Source organism: Trichinella spiralis (genome assembly GCF_000181795.1).
Source record: "Trichinella spiralis strain ISS 195 chromosome Unknown Scfld4, whole genome shotgun sequence".
Lineage (NCBI taxonomy): Eukaryota > Metazoa > Nematoda > Enoplea > Trichinellida > Trichinellidae > Trichinella > Trichinella spiralis.
Genome location: NW_003526943.1, coordinates 10,667,577 through 10,688,255, shown reverse-complemented (window position 1 = coordinate 10,688,255; position 20,679 = coordinate 10,667,577). Strand labels below are relative to the sequence as shown.

General features: G+C 31.4%; 4 protein-coding genes and 1 non-coding gene across 5 annotated transcripts; 3 read left to right on the top strand and 2 right to left on the bottom strand.

The window, feature by feature from the left end:
* Nucleotides 1-117: 117 nt before the first annotated feature.
* Nucleotides 118-3,539, bottom strand: Tsp_06392 (hypothetical protein). Its single transcript, XM_003378384.1, has 5 exons — nt 3,491-3,539; nt 2,726-2,815; nt 2,398-2,459; nt 257-353; nt 118-140 (listed from the first exon to the last, which is right to left on the bottom strand). The coding sequence occupies exons 1-5, from the start codon at nt 3,537-3,539 to the stop codon at nt 118-120; spliced, it is 321 nt and encodes a 106-aa protein (XP_003378432.1).
* Nucleotides 3,540-5,944: 2,405 nt separating this feature from the next.
* Nucleotides 5,945-7,235, top strand: Tsp_06393 (cleavage and polyadenylation specificity factor protein subunit 4). Its single transcript, XM_003378383.1, has 2 exons — nt 5,945-5,962; nt 6,321-7,235. Exons 1-2 carry the CDS (start codon nt 5,945-5,947, stop codon nt 7,233-7,235), a joined length of 933 nt encoding a protein of 310 aa, XP_003378431.1.
* Nucleotides 7,236-8,516: 1,281 nt separating this feature from the next.
* Nucleotides 8,517-8,588, top strand: Tsp_06394. The gene has a single exon. It is a non-coding gene; the product is annotated as a tRNA-Lys (tRNA).
* Nucleotides 8,589-9,768: 1,180 nt separating this feature from the next.
* Tsp_06395 (hypothetical protein) lies at nt 9,769-16,968 on the top strand. The gene is made up of 26 exons (XM_003378382.1): nt 9,769-9,968; nt 10,030-10,249; nt 10,397-10,514; nt 10,573-10,713; nt 10,779-11,009; nt 11,071-11,280; nt 11,346-11,476; nt 11,543-11,718; nt 11,858-11,994; nt 12,052-12,134; nt 12,186-12,374; nt 12,427-12,618; nt 12,688-12,894; nt 12,963-13,272; nt 13,326-13,412; nt 13,473-13,541; nt 13,601-13,726; nt 13,803-13,868; nt 14,203-14,301; nt 14,381-15,742; nt 15,783-15,899; nt 16,000-16,094; nt 16,169-16,265; nt 16,334-16,488; nt 16,552-16,793; nt 16,863-16,968. The coding sequence occupies exons 1-26, from the start codon at nt 9,769-9,771 to the stop codon at nt 16,966-16,968; spliced, it is 5,166 nt and encodes a 1,721-aa protein (XP_003378430.1).
* A 1,241-nt stretch (nt 16,969-18,209) lies between these two features.
* Nucleotides 18,210-19,861, bottom strand: Tsp_06396a (hypothetical protein; the record flags this gene model as incomplete). The annotated part of the gene is made up of 2 exons (XM_003378381.1): nt 18,210-18,233; nt 18,800-19,861. Coding segments are annotated over 2 exons (1,086 nt in total), but the record flags the coding sequence as incomplete, so codon positions are not given.
* Nucleotides 19,862-20,679: the final 818 nt, after the last annotated feature.

Genomic DNA, 20,679 nt, shown 5'->3' with positions numbered 1-20,679 from the left:
ACTACTTCCTTCTTGGAACTTTTGTAGAGCCAAATTTGCAAAGCATTAGCAAAATATGAAAAATCAATCGAGAAAAATTAAATTTAAATTTACCGTTAACAAATTCCTTTTTATATTTTATACTTTCAGGCGTATGTTATCTTAAATAATTTACTAAATTTGAAAATTTGATCATCAAATTTGAATAATATTGAAATAAACATTTCTTCGTATACATAATTTTTTAAAAATATTCAATAATTTTACAATCACTGACGCTGACGTTTGGCTTCAACTGCAGTTCTTTCATTCAATTCTTTCAATTCATTCTTCAGAAAACAAATTTGAATTACTTGGGGGGAAATGATACACTTCTTTAATTCAATTTTCAAAATATTTTAAGACACTGATATCAGTTCAAATTGACACAATCTTGTAATAATAGCATTATTTAATTTAAATATATGTAAACATTGGATTATAATTAAATTTTCATTGATTCTCATTTTGAAACGAAACAAACAACTGACCATCAATTATATCAGCATTGTACAGAACATTGGATGAAAGTTGAATAAATTCACTACAGTGCTTTTCAAATTTAATATATAATATTGTAAAATAAATACTGAATTCATTCAAATAAAAAAAATAAAATTTTACAGCACAATAATAAATAAATGAAAATTTTAAAGACAAGGAAAAATTTTTTTCAATGTTCAACCGCAAGCAAATGGAGAAAAAGTAATTTTTCGACGCTTTCACAAATGCAGCTTAATCGACGAGAAAAAATTTTTGAAAATGGTGCTCAATTTTCAAAAAAAGAAAATTATTAATGGAGCAAGGAAGAAAAAGTGAAACAGCATATTTGTAATTCAATGCTGATATGTTGAAAAAGTAAGGAAATTGTTCAATTGGATTTATTTGTAAAAATGAAATTTTTACACATTGTGACTCATTCCTTCTTGATTAGCCAGTTGTCATTGGATATTTTTTGAGAAAAATGTCAAAATTTCAAATCAGACTATCGATTCTTCATGATAATTTGTCATTTTTGGCAATTTGATGATACTGTAATACTGTATGATTATATTTGGAATTGAATATAATTTTTTAGAAAATAAAGGGAATAATATTTTGCAAAGCAAAAATAAAAATATATTAAAAGTCCAAAATTCATGTCTTGTCAAGAAATTGTAAAAAATCACTCTTTGCTAAGAATTATGGTAATATGTTTGAATGCTAAACAGCAAAACGACAATTTTTTTGTCATTTGCATTTTACAAATTGCTTTTGCTGAAATTTATGCATTAAGGTAAAGTTGATTGAATAATAACAAGAAAAAAAATTCATTTATCAGCTAGAAATTCATTATTGAAAAGTTTGTAAAAAATTAAGCAGATACAATCGCTTGTTTCAAAAAAATATATATAAATTTCTATTACGCGATTGTGATTTCCAAAGAGATATGCAAAAATAAATTACTATTAAACTTCACTTTTGAATATGAATAAATACAAATGATGTTCTTCACAAATTCTTTTTACTTTCCACTGCATATAGCAGAAACGTTACCCTATCCAATAATATCTTTTCTTTGTTGTTTTATTCACAGTCTTTCATATTAACGATGAATGAATAAAGTAAATGAGCAAGTTGTAAAATATACTAATGCAAGAAAACAAATCCTCTGTCATCTGCTAATAAGTTAATGCAGTATCAGTATAACACTATCTTATTATGTGCTATTTTCACTTGATATTTCTTATATGAATTATTTTAAAGTTTATAGCGTTGAAAGTTATTTGATGAAATATGAAATCATTTTCAAAAAGTAACAAAAGATTAAACTTCTCTAGTTAAAATTATTGAAAATCAAAAATATTCAAATTTATGAAAATTACAAAACAGAACGTACCTCAACAATAAGTAATGAAAATAGATGATTCGTGTTATGAATATTGAAATAAAGTAGCAGCTGAAAGATGGATGATTCCTTTATGTATCCATGATGATCCGTTTTATTTAGCTTATTAGCTTCAAACGTAACAATTAAAATATGTTATTTGTTATTATTCACCAGTTGTGTGAATTGAGTAGATCAATTAAATAAATGATGATGCCTAATAATGAATGGAATAGAAAATGAATTTGACAAGCTCATTTGACGTATGAACAGAAAAATAAATGAGATTTCATAGCAAGATAGTTCACAACAACATTTTTTGCTTCCAAATACAATTTATAATTTTGAACAGTATGATTTGCATTTAATCATTTTTTCAAAAATTAATTTCATTATCATATAAATTCTGTTTTTTATTAAGGTTGATTTCCAAAGATGATAGTAACGGAAAACTTATACATGTTTTTCAAATAAAACGTAAATTCCGTTTAAATATTTTAATAGTTAATTACAGTTTGTGTTTCATAATATTTTGGTTCTAATTTCTCACGTGTAGGTTGCCATGTTTGGATATCTTTATTGCTCACATTTCAATTTGAAAAATTAATTAACAACCATGCATCATAAAACACGGAAAAGACACTAATTAACAGGTAAAGTCTTCTAAAAACTGTCTTATTAATCAACAAACAATTAATTGTTATTGCATTATGCGTGCATGAAAAACATCAAAATCTAAAATAATTTGAAATGTGATTGAACATATTTAAAAAATATATAATACAAAAATTTAATAAAAATCGATCATTTTTTCTTAAACACTAACTTTGCACATCTTACTTGACGGTGTTCCAAGTTTTACAGCCGACGGTACATTTCTGCAGCTGGCAGACTGATAAATAAGCTGGCTTTGCAATGTATGCTTTATGACTAGAGAAATATGCTCAAATAAAATATTTCTGCCGATAGATAATAACATTATTCGACTTTGAAATACAACAGCTAAGCCTCACTCTAATTTTAGTGCTGAAATTTGATTAGTGCTTAAACGAGCAAAGAAATTGATTGTTAGCAAAAAAGTTTACTGATAAGCTTAACTGATTGAAAATATTGACATAGTAAATATTTTTTAAAAGTTGTTGTTTCTTCAACATGTTATTTACAAAAAATACAATAAACAAAATTTGCACATTGCTTTTCTTTTTTTGACCAAATAACAGAACTGAAAACAGTATTGATAGCCTAGGAAATAATCAAGGTTATAATTTCAATAAAAAAAAACAACGTAAATATTCGACAGTGCAAATACATTGTTATTTTAAAAATTGCTCAACCATTTCCATGTTTCATTTCATAAGACAAATAATTAATCAGTAGATTAAAAAGTAAATTAGTAGCATGGTAAATCGTAGTCATATTGTAGAAGTAAATATTGCAAAACAAAAGATTTATCATCTTTAACACCTGAAGCAAATAGCATTGGATTAACAGAAATGCTTACAACTAATTTAAATTATTTAGTTTAAACGCTTGATTTGATATTCTGAATATTATAAAAGTGTATTTCGTTGATAAATCTTTTAACTATTCAGTAATAAGAACAACTGCTCTTCTTTGCATACTTTTCGTACATCTTTTGTGATTGCAAAAACATTTTAAATTAATATAGTCTGAAGCTTAAAATGTACATAAATTTCAATTTTGAACTTAATTTTTTGGAAACTTCTGTACAGAATTTACTTCTCGCAGCGAAATTAAAGTGAATAAAGTGTAATTGGAAAAGTGAGAAGATAGTAAATTATTTTTAAAAATTCATTGCAAAAAATGCAGCTGCAATGATTTGAAAATAAAAAAATCCACATCGAAGTCATTCTTAAAACTTCATTCAATTTTCCCAGTTTACGCATGTTTAGCGGACTGTATTCAAATTGAGCGCCAATTCAAATATTGTTCAAATTGTTGTTTTAATCGCAGTCGTAATAATTCCATGTTAAATAATTGTTAACAGATTGAATAGAACTGTCCTGCTATGGTTAAGAGTTGACTGCAATGATAAACAGCAAACGGCATACTTTACTGTCACACACACACACACACACGATGGTGACTACAAAATAACAACAACGAGAAAATATCGTGGTTTAAAGGATTAATGTAGTTTTCAGGCTAAATCCCACTACCGACAACAGTTCGATCAAACGTGAAATACTATCCTTGAAAACACACAGACAACTGTCCTACTAGTGCGCATATTTTGTGAAAATTGCTCAAATGAACTCGTTGAAAAAACAATTTTTAACAAATAACTTAAAAATTCTTTGCTTTTCAGCGTACCCTTGCTCATTGCCCTTTTCCAAATTGACGGCTTGATTTTGCAGCACAAATATTTCGTTTTATTTATTTACAATACTAATCTAGCAGGATTGATATTATCCTGTAGACGCTTTGGGCAACTTGGTAACGTATTAACAATGTTGTAATTGTGTCAATAAAATCAGTTTTGACCCACAAATTTCAACATAAAAGAGTCATAAAATCTCCGCTAATTACAATCTCGACAACAACCAAACATTCTTCACTAAAATTTTTTCTCATCTCTCCAAAATATAATAGAAATTTATAACTTTTATCATTTAAATAAGAAATAATTATTATTTAAAAAATGTATTACACATGAAAAAGAATTTGAAATGATTTGTTAAAATTAGAAGGAAGCATAATGTTAATACTGCAATTTTTCCTCGATGAAGAATAAATGATTCAAAATATAAATTGTAATTTACTTTAAAAATTTAATAATAATATTGTATTTTTACTATATTTTACTTTAGCAAATTTTTGCAGCTGAAAACGTTTTTACCTGTTTTCACATAAAAAACAATTTACTCTTGAATACTTTTTACAGTACAGTATGAAATAGTTGCCACGAAATTAATATTTTCAACAGTTTTTTGTATTGTTATATTTTCATTGGAATAAATTCTTCTAAAAGATTCAGTTATTACGTTATATAATCCAAATTCGATCTTGAAAATTGTTGTCGTTTCAAGTAAGTATTCATTTTATAATATAAATGTAATTTTATTTAGTTATGTGTAATATCAATAATGCCAATTTTTGTCATCATTTCACTTATTCGTCTGGTACATATTTTGAAAAATATATATATATGTATACATGTGTGTATATGTATAAAATTATATTTGTTTTGCAGATTTTTCTTTCAGGCAGCCGACTTTGTTCATATTTTTGTAATCTGATGTGTCAACGATTTGGAATTGTTACTTCAATGCTTATGTTGCCGAAAAATATTATCTTTCATTATCCTGCACGTGGGATATATTTTAAATGACACTTTCTGTGTTTTTCGTTAATTGATTGCCGCAGAACATCGCAATAAAATTCTCAATGACCGTGCAGCTATTGATATCGTTTTATTTGAAACATTAAAATTACGAACATGAACATTTGTCATTCATGCTGAAACTCATCTGGTTATTTTTTGTGTATTTTTTAATGTCGCTGCAGACTTTCGTAAATTAGAATTACCGAAAATCGTAAATTAGAAAATAACATTGTACTTCATAACATAACTTGCTTGTGTGTAAAGTAAATCATTTTGAAATCAGATCTTTTTAACGCAATGTTAACAAAAGTTACTTATATCATTGTTAATATTTTACAAGTTCAGTTGTTATATCTATAGTTGAAAAAATGATTTTCAGCTAATTTTTACAGGTGAAACAGCTGCATTGCCATGCAGGTTTTGAATTCGGAAAAGCGAACTGTTCATCAGCAACAGTTGATTCTGTTTTTTTCGTTTTTGTTTTTCCACTTGTGTCGAAAGTATGAATGAAAATTGTTCATGATCGATGACATGTACCGAAAGTGTACAGTTATGTGAAGTAAAATGTTTGAATTTACAAAGGAACCTTTGCATTGCGTCAGTAAACAGAATTTGGTAAAATGACGGCATAGTTAACAGTTTCTGCTAATGTGGGTATTTATGATTCATTGTCTTCCAGATGTATGACACATATAGTGTTGTTCACAATAAATATGACTGTGGAAGGAGCGGTTTGTTTTGAAATTTTCGAAAGTTTTGAAAATATGCAAGTTGGGATTTGCAATAGAAATTGTGAAAATAAAAAATGAAAAATTCTTTTTTTAGTTTATTTTATAATGAAAATAAATATAGAATATTTTTGAAGTATTATTTTACAATTTGTTTTTCAAAAAAGCATGAATCAAATTTGTTGTTTGTCTTATGGTATCATTAACTTGAAAATTAAATTGGTTCATTTTTTTTAATTTTGAAAAACAGTCGGTTTTTTGTATTCCGTTTTTTTATTTTTATGAAAGTATCTGTCTTGTAGTGTTGTTTGAAAATATTTAATACAGATATTTGATAGATAGTGAATAATTTTGCTTTCAGATTTGGTCAGTCAAGATGTCGTATTTGGAACGGCTGAACAATGCGTCCGATGTTGTGTTTGAAGTGGAAAAATCGTTGCAATCGCAACAAGGCTTACAACCGCTGCCGTTTCCCGGTATGGACAAGACCGGCTCGGCGATGTGCACCTTTTTTCGCGTGTCCACTTGTCGCCTGGGCACTTTGTGTCCACTGCGCCACGTCAGCGGCGACAAAAGCATCGTCTGCAAGCACTGGCTCAGGGGTCTGTGCAAAAAGGGGGACCAGTGTGAATTTTTGCACGAATACGATGTGAGCAAAATGCCCGAGTGCTTTTTCTACTCCAAATACAACGCCTGCAGCAACAAGGAGTGCCCGTTCAGGCACATCGACCCGGAAAGCAAGCTGAAAGATTGTCCATGGTACGACCGTGGATTCTGCAGGCACGGCCCCCATTGCAAAAATCGACACCGGCGTCGGGTGATGTGTTTGTCATTTTTGAACGGCTTCTGCCCTGACGGACCGAAATGTCTGCGCTCACATCCCAACTTCGACCTGCCCAACGCCGACATTTCGTCCCAGCGCAAGCAGCAGTCGAATTTCATCGTCTGCCACCACTGCGGTGAAATTGGGCACAAAGTTAGTTCCTGCCCAAATTTGACATCCGGTGAAGGATTGCACACCAACCTTCCTCCATTCGGGCGCAACTTCCAAGCCGCCCCTTCTGACCAAACACGACGACCCCTGCAAGACGTCACTTGCTACAAATGTGGCGACAAGGGTCATTATGCGAACAAATGTTCCAGAGGTACTTTTGCCTTTTTGGCACCGACCGCTGCATTGTCCCACGAAGCTCGTCTGAAAGACGAACACGTCACGCATGCGAATGTCCCACAGCAACGATTGCAAGGCAGAAGAGCCGGGGAGATGAAGCGTTGACAAGAGAATTTTTCGAATTCCACCCCTTGACGTCCACATGCCTGCCTGCATGTAGCCATGTGAAAAATGTCCCCTCTTTCCCATTCTTTTCTATTTAAGCCTCTTTTTTTCGAGTTGAATAATCAATGATGGACAAAATTTTGCTCATATTTGTTTCACCACATACTGCCTGCTTTGTTGTTGTGAACAAATAATCCAAATGCAGCATGATTATTATTATTATTGTTGTTGTTGTTGTTTTTCTTTATTTTCTTTTTTGCACTTTGCTTTATTTAAATTGGTAATTGTTTGCATGTAGCAATGTGCAAGTAAGTGAACTGAATGTTTTTTTTAATTTTAATATATTTTGTAAAATTTGGGCGATATATTTAAACTAAATTGATATCTCAATAAATAAATATCAACAAAAAATGGCGTTGTGCGTTATATGAAAACTCTACAAGTAAAACATTTGGTATTTTTTAAAAATTTATCATCTTCTTCTTGGACGACTAAGATTTTGAACGTTTTATTGTTTGAAGCTTGAATTGCCTGCTTTAGTAAAAGAAATTCACTCTCTGCAACATACTGAGAAATCAACTGCGCGCAATATTATTTATAATGTAAAAGTCACCTTTATTTGTTATAATTAGAGCCCGGATGTTTAGGCACTAAAAAAACTCTGAAATAGGCAGGCAAAAAAGGAAAAATAAAATTACAAAAAAACAGTAAAAAGGCATTTATTTAAAAAAAGGCAAATATTTCTATTTCTTAAATACGGTGGAAATGGTACCATATTACAAGTTTCAAGTGTACAAATATGGTTTATCTTGTCTGGTTGCGCATAATTACAAGCATTTTTTTTTCAAATTATCTGGTGTTAAACTATGTCGTCTGTCTGGAAGAATATACTTTAACTGCAAAAACTTTCTTTCCACCTCAGCTGAGGTCACTGGTGCATATTTGAAACAAACCGCAGACTCAATATTCATGCCAATAAGTTGTGCATTGGATTTTCCTTTGAACAATTCTGCTATGCATTGTATTTCTTTAAGATCTTTGTTAGCTGAAATCAGTTTATCACAACATTCTTTGTAAGTCTTCACCTACACTGGGTACATAACACTGGGCAAAGTTGAATTTTGCATTGAATTATAAAAAAAGCTATTTCATGTAAAAATTATCAGAAAAGGCATAAAAAGGCAATATCATGGAAAAATCATCAAAAAAGGCAGAAAAAGGCATATATGGCAAAATCCGGGATTTACTTATAAATATAAATTAAAAACGAATTAAACGTAAGCCTGTGTAGCTGAATTGGTGGAGCGTTACGCTTTTAACGTAAAGATCAGGGTTCGACTCCCTGCGCAGGCAAATATTTTCAAAGCGTGCAACTGTTATCTTTATTAATGTACAAGCTTTGTACACTTCTAGGGTAAAATGGAATTTTAATCACAATAAAATTTTAATAAATATTTCTTGTTTTATATGCGACAAACTTTTGCTCACTTTCTCCCATTTGGGTAAGATTTTTGTTTGTCTTATATTTCGATTTGATTCAAATTTGATTCATTTAAATGTATATGCTTTTTATTGACATATACGGCTTAAACTTTTTCACCCAATAAAACAGAATAAAGATGAGATCAATTCTAGCGAGATACTGATTTGTCAAAGTATATTTTTATGACTGTTGATTGATCTGTTGGCTATAAACAACTGAAAAAACTCAATTTATTAATAATTTAATTAATTAATAAATTCGTGTTTAATGCAGAGACAAGTATAATAAGTTTTCTGAAAATTTATATTGGAATCATACACACAACTTTTAATTTTTCACAAATTATGTTTCAACCCTGTTGAATGATAAATTACACCAAGGAAAACCTCGCGCTGTACAGGACAACCGCTGGTGACAAATTTGCAATTCCAGCTTACTCTGCTTCAATGATGACACTTGGCTGTTTACTGTAGTCGTCAGTTTTGAATAGAAATTGTGAGAATGCACATGAATTGCTGTCAAAAGAAAATTTCATCCAATCATCATGAATATTAAATATTTATTTTATATTTTTATCAAATGATGTCTGCTCAACATATACTTCAGCCCCTTTTTCATGTATCAGTTCACTTTCAATCGTTACATGCAGTATTAGAAAGTTGTGTAAATCAGGATTTACTTTTTTGTGAATTAAACCATTATAAGAATTCATAAAAAATATTCAATTAAATAAAAATATAATTTATTAATATATTTAATAGAATAATGTTGTGGACAAAAATCCTATTGTAGTGAAAATTGCTTGTTGTTGCCTGATTTTCATTTCCAACTGTAATTTTGAAGCGCTAACCTACTTATTCATTGTTCTGCTAGTTCTTTAGTCCGTGTTGTTTACAAATTGGTTGGCAGCAAGTTTAAACTTTTTTTTGTTCAAAATCAACGTCAATTTAAAGTATTTATTGCTTTTTATTATTGTGTTAGTGTTTTGTTTAAATTTAGTTGAAGTTTTCGCCATTTGAACTGAAGTTGAACGTTTGTTGATTTCCAGCGATGGCATCGTATGCTTTGTACAGTCCGTCGCAATCGCCCGTTCGTCTTGAACTTACTCATTTTTCTCGGACTGCTATTTTGAGTTTTGGATCGGTCACTTTTGGTAAAACAGCCCAACAGTCGTTTCTTGTCGTCAACAACAAACAGTGTGACCAACAGTTTTTCTTCGACTTTTCATCAGTGAACAGAACTGACATTAGGTGAATTTGTTCAGTTTCAAAATTATTGTATGATTAATTGGTTTTTTTGAATTTAATTTAGTGTTGATAATGAAGCAGCGCTTGTTCCTGCGAAAGGCGAAATTGAGTGCGTGGTTAAATGGAAGCCCACAGAGACGGGAAATTTTCGACTCTCTCTTCCTTTGAAAGTGACAATGTTCCCATCCGACGAAGATGAATACGTGGATGTGCCGATCCGCTATTGGTTACGAGCCACTTTGGTTGGTAGTTGTGTTTTGCCTCAAGAGATTTCGCTCAAGCAGGTTTGTTTTCAATTGGTGTTTTTTTCGAAATTTTCTTCTTTTCATCTATCAGATGACCTTCAAATATGTTTTGAGTCAACTTTGATTGCATTTAAATAAGCGAAATTGATTTTTGTCCATTATAAGCTTAATTTGTGTGAATTTTAGAAGAAACTGCCTCTGTGTATGCAACGAATTCCAAAGACAAGTGCGATAAAGTCAAACGTAAAAATGGGACGTGAGTTTGAATCAGAGAAACTTAGCGCAAGGCCAAACAGAATTCAAGGTTTCTTGTTGCTATTGGATGTTTGATGAAGTTGATCGTTTTCAAATCATTGTTTTAGCAAATCATAATTCTCAGCAGTCGGTTCGTAAGGATGCAAATTTTAAGCTTCCTTTCGTGGAACATGTGTTTACAACATTTTTGAATCATCTTTTGACCCAAGATTTCATTACGGACGATTCTAACAGCGAAGCAACGCAAGGTATGCTTTGTAAAGTGAATACGATGTGAAACTAATTTTATTATTATTAATAATGTTTTTTTAAGTAAACTTGAAAAAAATTTTTTCTTCATCGTCAGCAAATGTCTCGCCGAAAGCTGCTGCTCAACGTAGAGTTTCTTTGAAGCAATACGCGGCTGTTCAACAATTAAATTTGCTTCGTTTGAGCGCTAGCAAAGCTTTTTGTGAAGTCAGGTCAGTGGTTTATCGAGTATGTCAAGCTGTTGAGAAAGGCAAAATTCTGGTTCGTCGTGATGTTGCCATCCATCGTGATCAAGGTTTTCTTCTTTTGCATTACAAACTGCTGCAGTTCTAATTTTATTCATATAATTTTTTTAGGAATAATGAGATTCATCACCAATCTATTGCTGTCTGTACATCCGTTATGGCTTCGTATTGGTCTGGAAGTTGTGTATTCAGAAATTATTCAATTGCATGGCGACTGCACAGTTCGTGGTTTGATCAGTTTTATTCGCTTCCGTATGCTGAGCGATCCCGAGCTACTTAAGCAATACGGTATTGCTCATGTGCGCAACATCTACAAGAATGGTATTTGATTTTATTTCATCCTACATTTAAATGGATTGATTGTAAAGCTGAGTTTTTTTCTTTAGATTATCAACCTGCGATTAGTAAATTTTTCTTGCAAAAATTTCTGTCCTTATTTATTTTTCTTGATTTCGCCAAGCAAAAGCGATTGATTAAGCAAGATCCTTGTCTGTTTAATCCCAATTCCAAATATAAGGTAGGTTACTTTTTCTCATTAATATATATGTATTATAATGATAATAACTTTTTTTTTAATAATTAGACAATTAGGGACATTTTCGTGGTGTTGAATAAGGAAATTTTGAGTGGCGAAGGAAACTTGTTCAAAACTTTAGCTGCTGTGGGTTACGTGCCGAAATACGAGCAAGCATGGTACGATGAAAAGCCACTGGCTATAGAAAATCTTGCCGTAGATTTGAGAGATGGACTTGCTCTTACGTAAGTTTTTTCTTTTAATGAAAATTAGAATAGAAAACTTTTACAATGCATGTAGTGAATCAGATCAGAGAAGATGAAGATTTTTCTACTTATTTTTTATTTATTTTCTTCATGAAAAATCTTTTCTTTTTGTGTATAGGCGACTTGCCGCAATGTTTACGGAAAATCCTGGTTTAGTTACCAACTTGCGCGGTCCTCCAATTAGCCGACTTCAGAAATTACACAATGTCCAATTGGCTTTGGATAACTTCATGTCGGCCAATATCAATATTGGAGGTTGAACGGGTTGTGAGGTTGAAATTTTTAAATTAATAAATTGTGAATAATTTTCAGATGTCGATGCCGCGTCCATTGTGGGAGGAGATCGTGACAAAATAATGGCTCTGCTGTGGAGATTAATTTTGCACAAAGTGGGTGTTATTTTGAAATTTTTTAATGAAAATATAAAAATTATTGATTTAATTTAGTTGGAATTTCCGGATGAAGTGGTTCAATCGCCACTGATGCCGGAAATTATTTCTCTGAGGAGGAGCCTTCGAATGAAAAATTCCCCTGAAGCGAAGAAAATGCTGAACATAAAGCTGCACAAAAAGATGACCATTTCGGAACTTTTCATTTGCTGGCTTGGTTGCATTGCTGCACACTACGACATAGAGGTTATTCATAAACGTATTTATTTATTATTTTAACATTGCTAAATTTTTATAGGTTGATAATTTAAATTTATCACTTGCTGATGGTCGAGTTTTGTGCTGCACCATAAATTATTATTTGCCTTCTGTACTGCCGGTAGATGTGATCAAATTTGAGACGAGCATGACTACGTCGAGAGAATCTTTCATTCCGCCGAATGAATTGAAATTAAACGAAAAAGCAAATCACATGTTGTTTCAAAAATCAGTAAATAAATAATATTATTGATCATTTCATGATAATTTTTTTTTATTTTTATAAATTTAATACTATTAGATTCGTGAAATTGGACACGTGCCAGATTTTTTCGAATTTGATCGTCTGCAAAATTTGGAATACACCGATGAGCGGGTTTGGATATTGTGCTTGAACAGTCTGGCTACGGTTTTGTTCGCCTTGCGCCGAGAGCAACAAGCTGCTTGTATTATTCAAAAAGCGTGGAAAACGTATCTTCGTAAAAATTGTCAACAAGCGGTTGAAATGGTTTGTTTATTTGTTTATTTTTGCTTTGTTATGGAAAAATAGTAAATATGATAATTTTCTATTTTCAGCATGAATATTCAAATGTGGATCATTTCAACGAGCATCTTCTCGTTCAAAATGAACAATTGAAAATTGAAGAAAAGGAGAATTCCATTGGAGGTGAAATGCCATTTGATGAGAAAGAACAAGGTGAAACTTGTGCAGTTGCTGTTGTGGATGAAAATGATAAAATGGAAAGTGGTGATAATTTATCAATGGAAATTGAAACGTTGATCGAATTTCAAGCTTGCTGTAGAAGGAAATTGGTTTTGAATAATTTTCTTCAACAATACAAATCGGATAGTGGAAATGAATGTGAAACATCCGATGAAGAAGAATGTAAAAAATTTTTTTTCAAATTACACATTTTACGAATGTATGCAAAATTTTAGGTGCCAAAGAACTTTCGAATGCTCAAAGTGACCAGAACGCAGACGCATTTGAATGTATGACCAGATCGGAAGTTGTCCAACAGCAAAGTTGTTTTATGGATTTTTTGTTTAATTTTTTTTATTAATTAATATTTTTTCAATTGATAGATCACGTTTATGGCATTAATGTCAAATCCAATTCATCATTGCTTGATGCGAATGAATGCAAAGTTGAAAGTAAGAGATTGGATTTTTTTTAATATATTTGTTTATTTTTATTAATCGATCTTTTTCAGATTCATATGCTGTGCATGATGCGAAAGATGAATCGTCTTTGTTTGAGAATAACATTATCAATTTGAACAGAAATCAATCTGTTATTGCTAATGAATCAGTTTGTTTATTGGAAACCAATGTTGCAGGTATTTTATTTTTCAGATTAATTTATTTGTGAAAATATGCCTTTATAAATAAATTGATGTGAAATTTGAATTCAAGCGCATAAGCAGAATGAATTGATGGAACCAACTTTGGGTGACCAAAAGCCAGAATTCCAGTCTGGAAGTTCTTTTTTATCGAATTTGTCTGATATGCAAAATGGTACGCACTTGGAATTTTTTTAATTCTATAATATATTTGTCATTTATTTTTATTTTGCACTCATTTTTCTTGCATCACAATGCACTCACTCACTGCTTTTGAGTTGAGTTGAGGATAATTAATGTACTTTTTATAAATAAAATTATTTTTTATCATCTGCACCTTGCACATGCTGTTCGAGATATTTTTGATAAAGTTCAATTTGCAATATGTTGAAATTGCAATGTCTTTTTTGTGAATAACATTTTTGCATGTTTGTTGTTCACCATCTTCAGTTGGATAATTATTGAAATTTTAGCACTGCCCGCGGTAGATGAAGTGAAAAGTATCAGTTTGGCGGATATTCCACGGATTGTTATTGAAGAGTGTTGTTCACCGGCAGAAACTACCGCTTCAAGTTTGAAATTTCCATCTTGTGCAATTTAATCTACGCAGAAATATTAACAAATAATTTTGTAATTTTTTTTCCTAAATAGTTTTGTCCAGTTCAACGTCTGCACTGAAGTACAGTGGTTCAAGTGGAAGAGGATTTGCCGAATTGGACGCTGTGAACGAAGCAGAATGTCCAGCGCCGTCTTTGTTAATAGAAAAGTTACCCAAGTTTTCTGATATGTTGGAAATGTTTGAATTTCGTCCATTTGAAGAAAAACGTTATTCACCATTGAATTTTGATGAACGGCAACAGCCACTTTACAGAAGCACCAAAGTTCTGTCATTGTCGAATGAAAATTTTGAAGATTTTTCAGACGACTCTGGTCAAAGTTCGGCTGCATTATTATGCAGTGATGGTGCTTCTTCGGCTGACGTGCGACGTGAAAGCAATATTACTGTTAGTTCTGAAAATTTGCTAAATATGCAAATGTCATGGAATTGCAATTATGAGCAGACTGATCGGACTGGAGCGGATTCGAAACCATCCAACGATGAAGTTATTGCATTCAACGAGCCAGGCAACGTCGATGTTGATACGGATGGTACTGATCTATGCATGGGACCGACTGAATTGTTGTTCTGTTCAGATCGTTGTGATCAGAATTTTATCCCTTTGAAAACCGACAAGTCGGTGTCTCTAATGGAGGCAGTTGACAATTTGAAACATTTAACTGAAATTCCACGGGAATCATTTCCTGCAAATCAGACTTCAATGAATAACATGGCGGAGGACTGTTTGTCGCCACCACAGTTTGGCAGTTTGACAAAAACGCCGAAATTTGATTCTACAATTGTTGGTGAAAATGCAGCTGAAGTGAATGTTGAATTTCAGAATTTGGCATCAGCAAAATCACCCCACCATCAGACAGCATGTACTTCTTTGATTTCTGCATATCTGCAGGGTGATTTTAAGAAGACGCGTGAATCAGCCGTCAACTTTAACGAACTTTTGGAATATTCTCCAATAAACAGTTACTTTGACACATCAAAATTGCATGCAAAATGTTCATCGACGGAATATGCCACTGAAGATGCAGATGCGGCTGTGCAGGTTGAACCAACAGCACGTTCGTCTGAATGTGGTTCGTCGCCTGAAAATTCAGAGAAAAAATTGAATAACACAGAATCGAGCAACCTTTCAGACAAGGATAGTGAAGATTTCGTAATAAAAGAAATCAGAGATTATTTCGAAACGCCATCGTTGAAATCAATGCGCAGTGCTATTGAAGTGGACAGCAAATTTCAGATGACACCGTACATAGCTGAATGCGAACGTCTGGCCAATAGAAATGACTCTTTGTCATTCAATTTTTTGAAATTCTCCTCCATTGACTTCGAAACACCGATACAGAACCGTCTTCACAATAGCTCGTTCAACTATTCCGGTAGAACTACTCTTACAACAAGTGTATTTCGTTTTACTTTATTTGAATTTATTTTCACCAGATATACTGAATGCATCTACGAGAAACATTTTCGAAGAAATTATGAGTGCAGAGGCGAAGGAGAAAAATAAATCGAATGGAATCATACGACGAATCCCTTGTTTGACACTGCAGCAGAGTGAGTGAAATTTTTGATAAAAAATAATATTATCATATAATTTTTGTTTGTTTATTTATAACAATTTCAAGCACGTATTGATGAATGATTTTCCTTTTAGATGTTATGGATTCAATAATTGAACAAGCGAACTGTTTGGACACTGAGTTGCCGGTATTGCAAAATGACACGCTGTTGCATAAGAATACAAATTCGGTGCAGTTTCACTTTTTCAATGCAATGAGGAAGGATTTTAATTATTGAAATTATTAATTTGTCTTTCTATTTAGAATGTTGTAACACAGCATGATGAAATTTCAAATCTGTTGAAAACAATTGTAGAAAGTGATCGTCTGGTTTGCATAGAGAATGCGGTGTTACGTCTTAGTAAAAATTTGATTCAGATTAAATGTATTTTTATTTTTTCTTGACGTATAAATTTGAATACTTTGCAGATGAGTTGAGCGAAGAATCTGAAGATATGTGCAAAAGGATGGTACAGTTGGATGCGGCTGAGAAATTGTTAGCTTTGGTGAACAGGTTGAATCGATCTTTCAATTCATCGATAATTATTGATATTGTTATGAAATGCTTGAAACAGATCACTTCGGTTAGTTTGTTTGTTGATTCATTGTTTTAAACAAATTAACTAATCAGCAATGGGATTTTTCAGCACCAAAGCACAATGAAGAGTGTCACCGAGAGTGCTGATTGGTTTCAGAGTTTGGCTTGGCAGTTGATTTATTTCAAAGATACCAAACCAAGCGATACGTTTTGCAATATTGTTGCTATTTTTTGCCAGCTGTCCGTTCTTGACGTAGCTCAAGCTGCTTTTCAAGAAAATTTACAGTTCGTGACCAGATTTGAGCAGATTCGCAAACACATTTCAAAACGTCACGAATGGCTAGTGAAAAAGTACTTGTCAGATAACAATATATATGCATATATATTATTTCAATAATTTCGGTTGCACGTTTGTTTTAGGTATGAGTCTGTTTCAAGCGATTTATCTGAAAATTTGCCACTGAAAGATTCAGCACAGCGGCTTGAAGCTCTGAAAGCTTTGTACAGCTGTTATGAACTTTTATAAAATTCACCAGACAGCTTTGTAAAGCTGATTACATATAAAATTTTTTACTCTACTTTACATAAATAATTTTTTAATGATAAAACACATTATCAGTTATAAATCAAAAAATTTTATGTTTAGTTCATACAATCAAATATATATATATATATGTTCTTTTTTCTCTCTTAAACAGAGTCCTAATTGGTAATAACAGTTTGTTTTTGCTTTTGCTTTCCAAACTTCAAACTGAATTTCAAGTAGCGTGTGCAAATTTCGATGTTTAATTTTTTTTCTTTTACTATTGACTGTTGATTATGAAGTACTGTTTTCCATTTTATATACCATCAATTAAATCATAAACTGTGAAATTTATTTTACATATAGTTTTTTTTGTAAATAAAATGTTCATTCAGTGTTACTCTTCTGTTATGCTCTCATGCAATAGGGAAAAAATAAAAAACTGATGTGACATTAATTAACAGTGCCATAAATCATATCATTTTTTGATTAAATGATTTAATTTAGAAATATGGTAGAAATTTAACCCTGGATAAGAAGGGTTATTGTTCTTTTTTAAAAATCTTTTTGAATTTTGCTGTCAAGCATGAAATAGAGTGTAATAAAATTGAATAACGTTTAAACTGATGTCATTTACTATTTTGTTTTTATTGATTTTTTGAGAACGTTTTAGTTATTTGTCGCATTTATCTTTTGTTAAAATGTTCCGACTAAAGTGAATTCCAATTTCAGCATAGTTGAAAATCATACCCTTTTACAAATAATGTCTACCTGCATTTAGATTAGCTATATGAACTTTTTAAAAATGACATATGTAGTTATTAGTAAATCTACAGGAAAGTAAACAAGCTGTTTCATTGTTAACTAAATTGAAAGCATTCCTAATATCATTTTATTATATAATGAGGAATAACTATTTCCCAGATAATAATCAGATTGAATTATTTGCATTTATAAGTTAACTGAATGAATAAATGTGTTGCGCTTTTTAATTTTAAATTAAAATATGCAAATGCATAAAAGAATTTGCTTGAAATCAGTTTTATTGCTAATAATAAATGTGACGGAAAGCCTTATGCACTTTAAACAGTGAAGAATTTCCAGGTCAGTTTCGTATTGTAAAAATTAAACTCTTGTAAAAAATGTTCTTTCTTCGTAAAATGCGTAATCATTGAAGGATGTTGATGGAGGGAGCTAGTCCATAAAAATAGTCCTTAGCATTCAATGTTGTCAAAATTGGCAATTTATTTAGTTACAAATTTTAATATCTGAAATTTAAAATTTGAGAGAAGTGATAGCTATTAATTACTTTCCTTAAATTTAATTAGAAAATTTGTATTGCTTTTCTGAAAGTTTAATTCGAAATGCACAATGATAAAAATTGGTAAACATCACGTCAAATTCATTTGTATTTTATCTTATTTTAGCAGCATCAGCATTTATTCAGCTATTCAACAATGTAAATATTGTTAAACAATGCAAAGAAGCATTACTTAAGATTTGCCATTAGCAATGAAGAAAAGCTGCACATATTACATTTAAGCCACAGTCAAACGTAATTACAACTGAATGACGTTTAGAATTTGATTATAGATATCTACCAGTAATAAATGAATAAACTTTTAAAAAAATTTTCATATAAAAGCAATGCAAACTATTAATAAAGATATTAAGCAAAGAATCAAATTCAAAGAGAGATTCAATACATGATTAAATTGTATAATAAAAGATGTTGTGAATAAAGTAAATGCAGTCAACAAAAGAAAATAAACGTGCATTATAAGCGATTAGAAGAATTTTGTTAAATTTTATAAAAATATAAAATAATAAGAACCAAAAATATGACAGCTAATAAAGCAAAAGTTAACATTTGCTGAGATGAAATTTGCTTCAGCTCCATACGGTGAACGTGCATTTCAGGAACAAATTGCCGTATTTTTTTTATAGTAACAGCTCTCTTTCGAACACTAGTTTCAGGACTTTTGTGCTCCTGAAATTTATTCAGTTTTTTCACATTTTCAGCCTGTTTCTCCAACAGTTCAGCGGTATATTTGATGTCATCAAGTGTGCTGATGATACCTTGCTTATGCTTCAGAAATACACTTGTTCCAACTGCAGGGTTACAATCTGTTTGATTGTCTGAAATGATTATTTCAAATTTCGAATGAGAAAAATTTGATGCCTCATTTGCACAATCTGCTTTTTCAACTTCCTTTGGTTTCACGTCTTCAACACTGCTACTTTCCAGGGTTGGATTGATAACGCAAGTGGTTTCAGAAGAATTAGAACCTTGTTTAACAAACGTATCAACAAGTGATGCCTTGCCTGTGTAATTCGCCTGAATAATAGACTGTTGAACATTACTTTCAACTGTTTCAATTTCTGTCTCGAAATTTTCATTGCTTTGAATTTTTTCCACATCCACTGCAGGCGGAAAAATCAAGATGCTGTTCTTATGAATTTCTGAGTCATCGACATTCATGTCTCGCCGCATGGATCGAATATCAATGGAATATATTAAGAGTGCACTGACAAACGTAGTATACAGCATCACTTTCACAGGAGTTTTTAAATAGTTGGGACCATAAATTCTTATTAGTGGTAATGAAATTTGAACAAATTTCAAACCATTTGGTTCAATTATATCATTCACTGGGTTTATAATCAAATCATTAGACTCCATTTCAACAAAATTAAAAATAGCATATTTCTGAGATTTGTTAATGATCAACAAAGAATAAATTGAACCATCTTTTATCCGTAATGTTGAGTTCACTGAAACAAAATTCCCACACTCCAAAGAAGCTTCATTGCTAGTAAATAGTGAGGGAGTAATGTGCTCCATTGATATCAACTCTGCTTTCAAGAAAAATTTCGTTTCTGCGCACCACTGCGGCTAGAACGTTTTGAGGTAATCAAATGCACATTAAACAAACTATATTAAAAAGCCAAATTGTTTAAAATTTAATTTAAGCTACTGTTAAAATTAAAGCATTTCAAAGTAGTTTAAAGTGAATTATAAAATTTATTATTAACAAAAATTAAAAACGGTTTGGTACTACTCGGTCCCGCTTTTCTCTTATTGGTCTTTGCCCACGCTATTTTATTGGACCGTCAAATCTTTGTCGTATTGGTTTTCATTTTATTGGGCCGTGAAGTCTTTTCCGTATTGGGTTTCCCTTGTCTAATTGGCTCATTGAATCAACTTTTTCAGTTGTGATTAGCTGGAATATTTTTTCACTTTCATTTGGGTCAAAATATTCCCTTTAGGAATTACTTAACTTTTAATAATAATGGACGGAAACATAAAAAAAGGGAAATATTTTTTTATTTCCAAAATTTTATTTGTGTGTGTTGGAATTTTGGCCCTTTCTTTGGAAAATTCTGGTTTATTTTTAAAATATTATATTGTGGGGGGAGATTTTAACTTTTTTCTCGGAAACAGCATTTCCCGGAAAAAAAATTTTTTATCCATTATTTCCCTTATTTTATTGTGCCCAAAATGGGCGGTCTTTTCTCAAGGGCGGAAATATTAAATTTCTTCAAAAAAAAAACCCCAAAAAAAAAAAGTTTTAAAAATTTTTCCTTTTATTTTTTTCAATCCCCACCAGCACCTTATCAAAAAACAAGCAAAAAAAAAAAACACGTGAAACCGGCTTTATACCAAAGTGTGGAGAAACCCCCCCCCCCAAGGGGAAAAACCTCTAATTATAT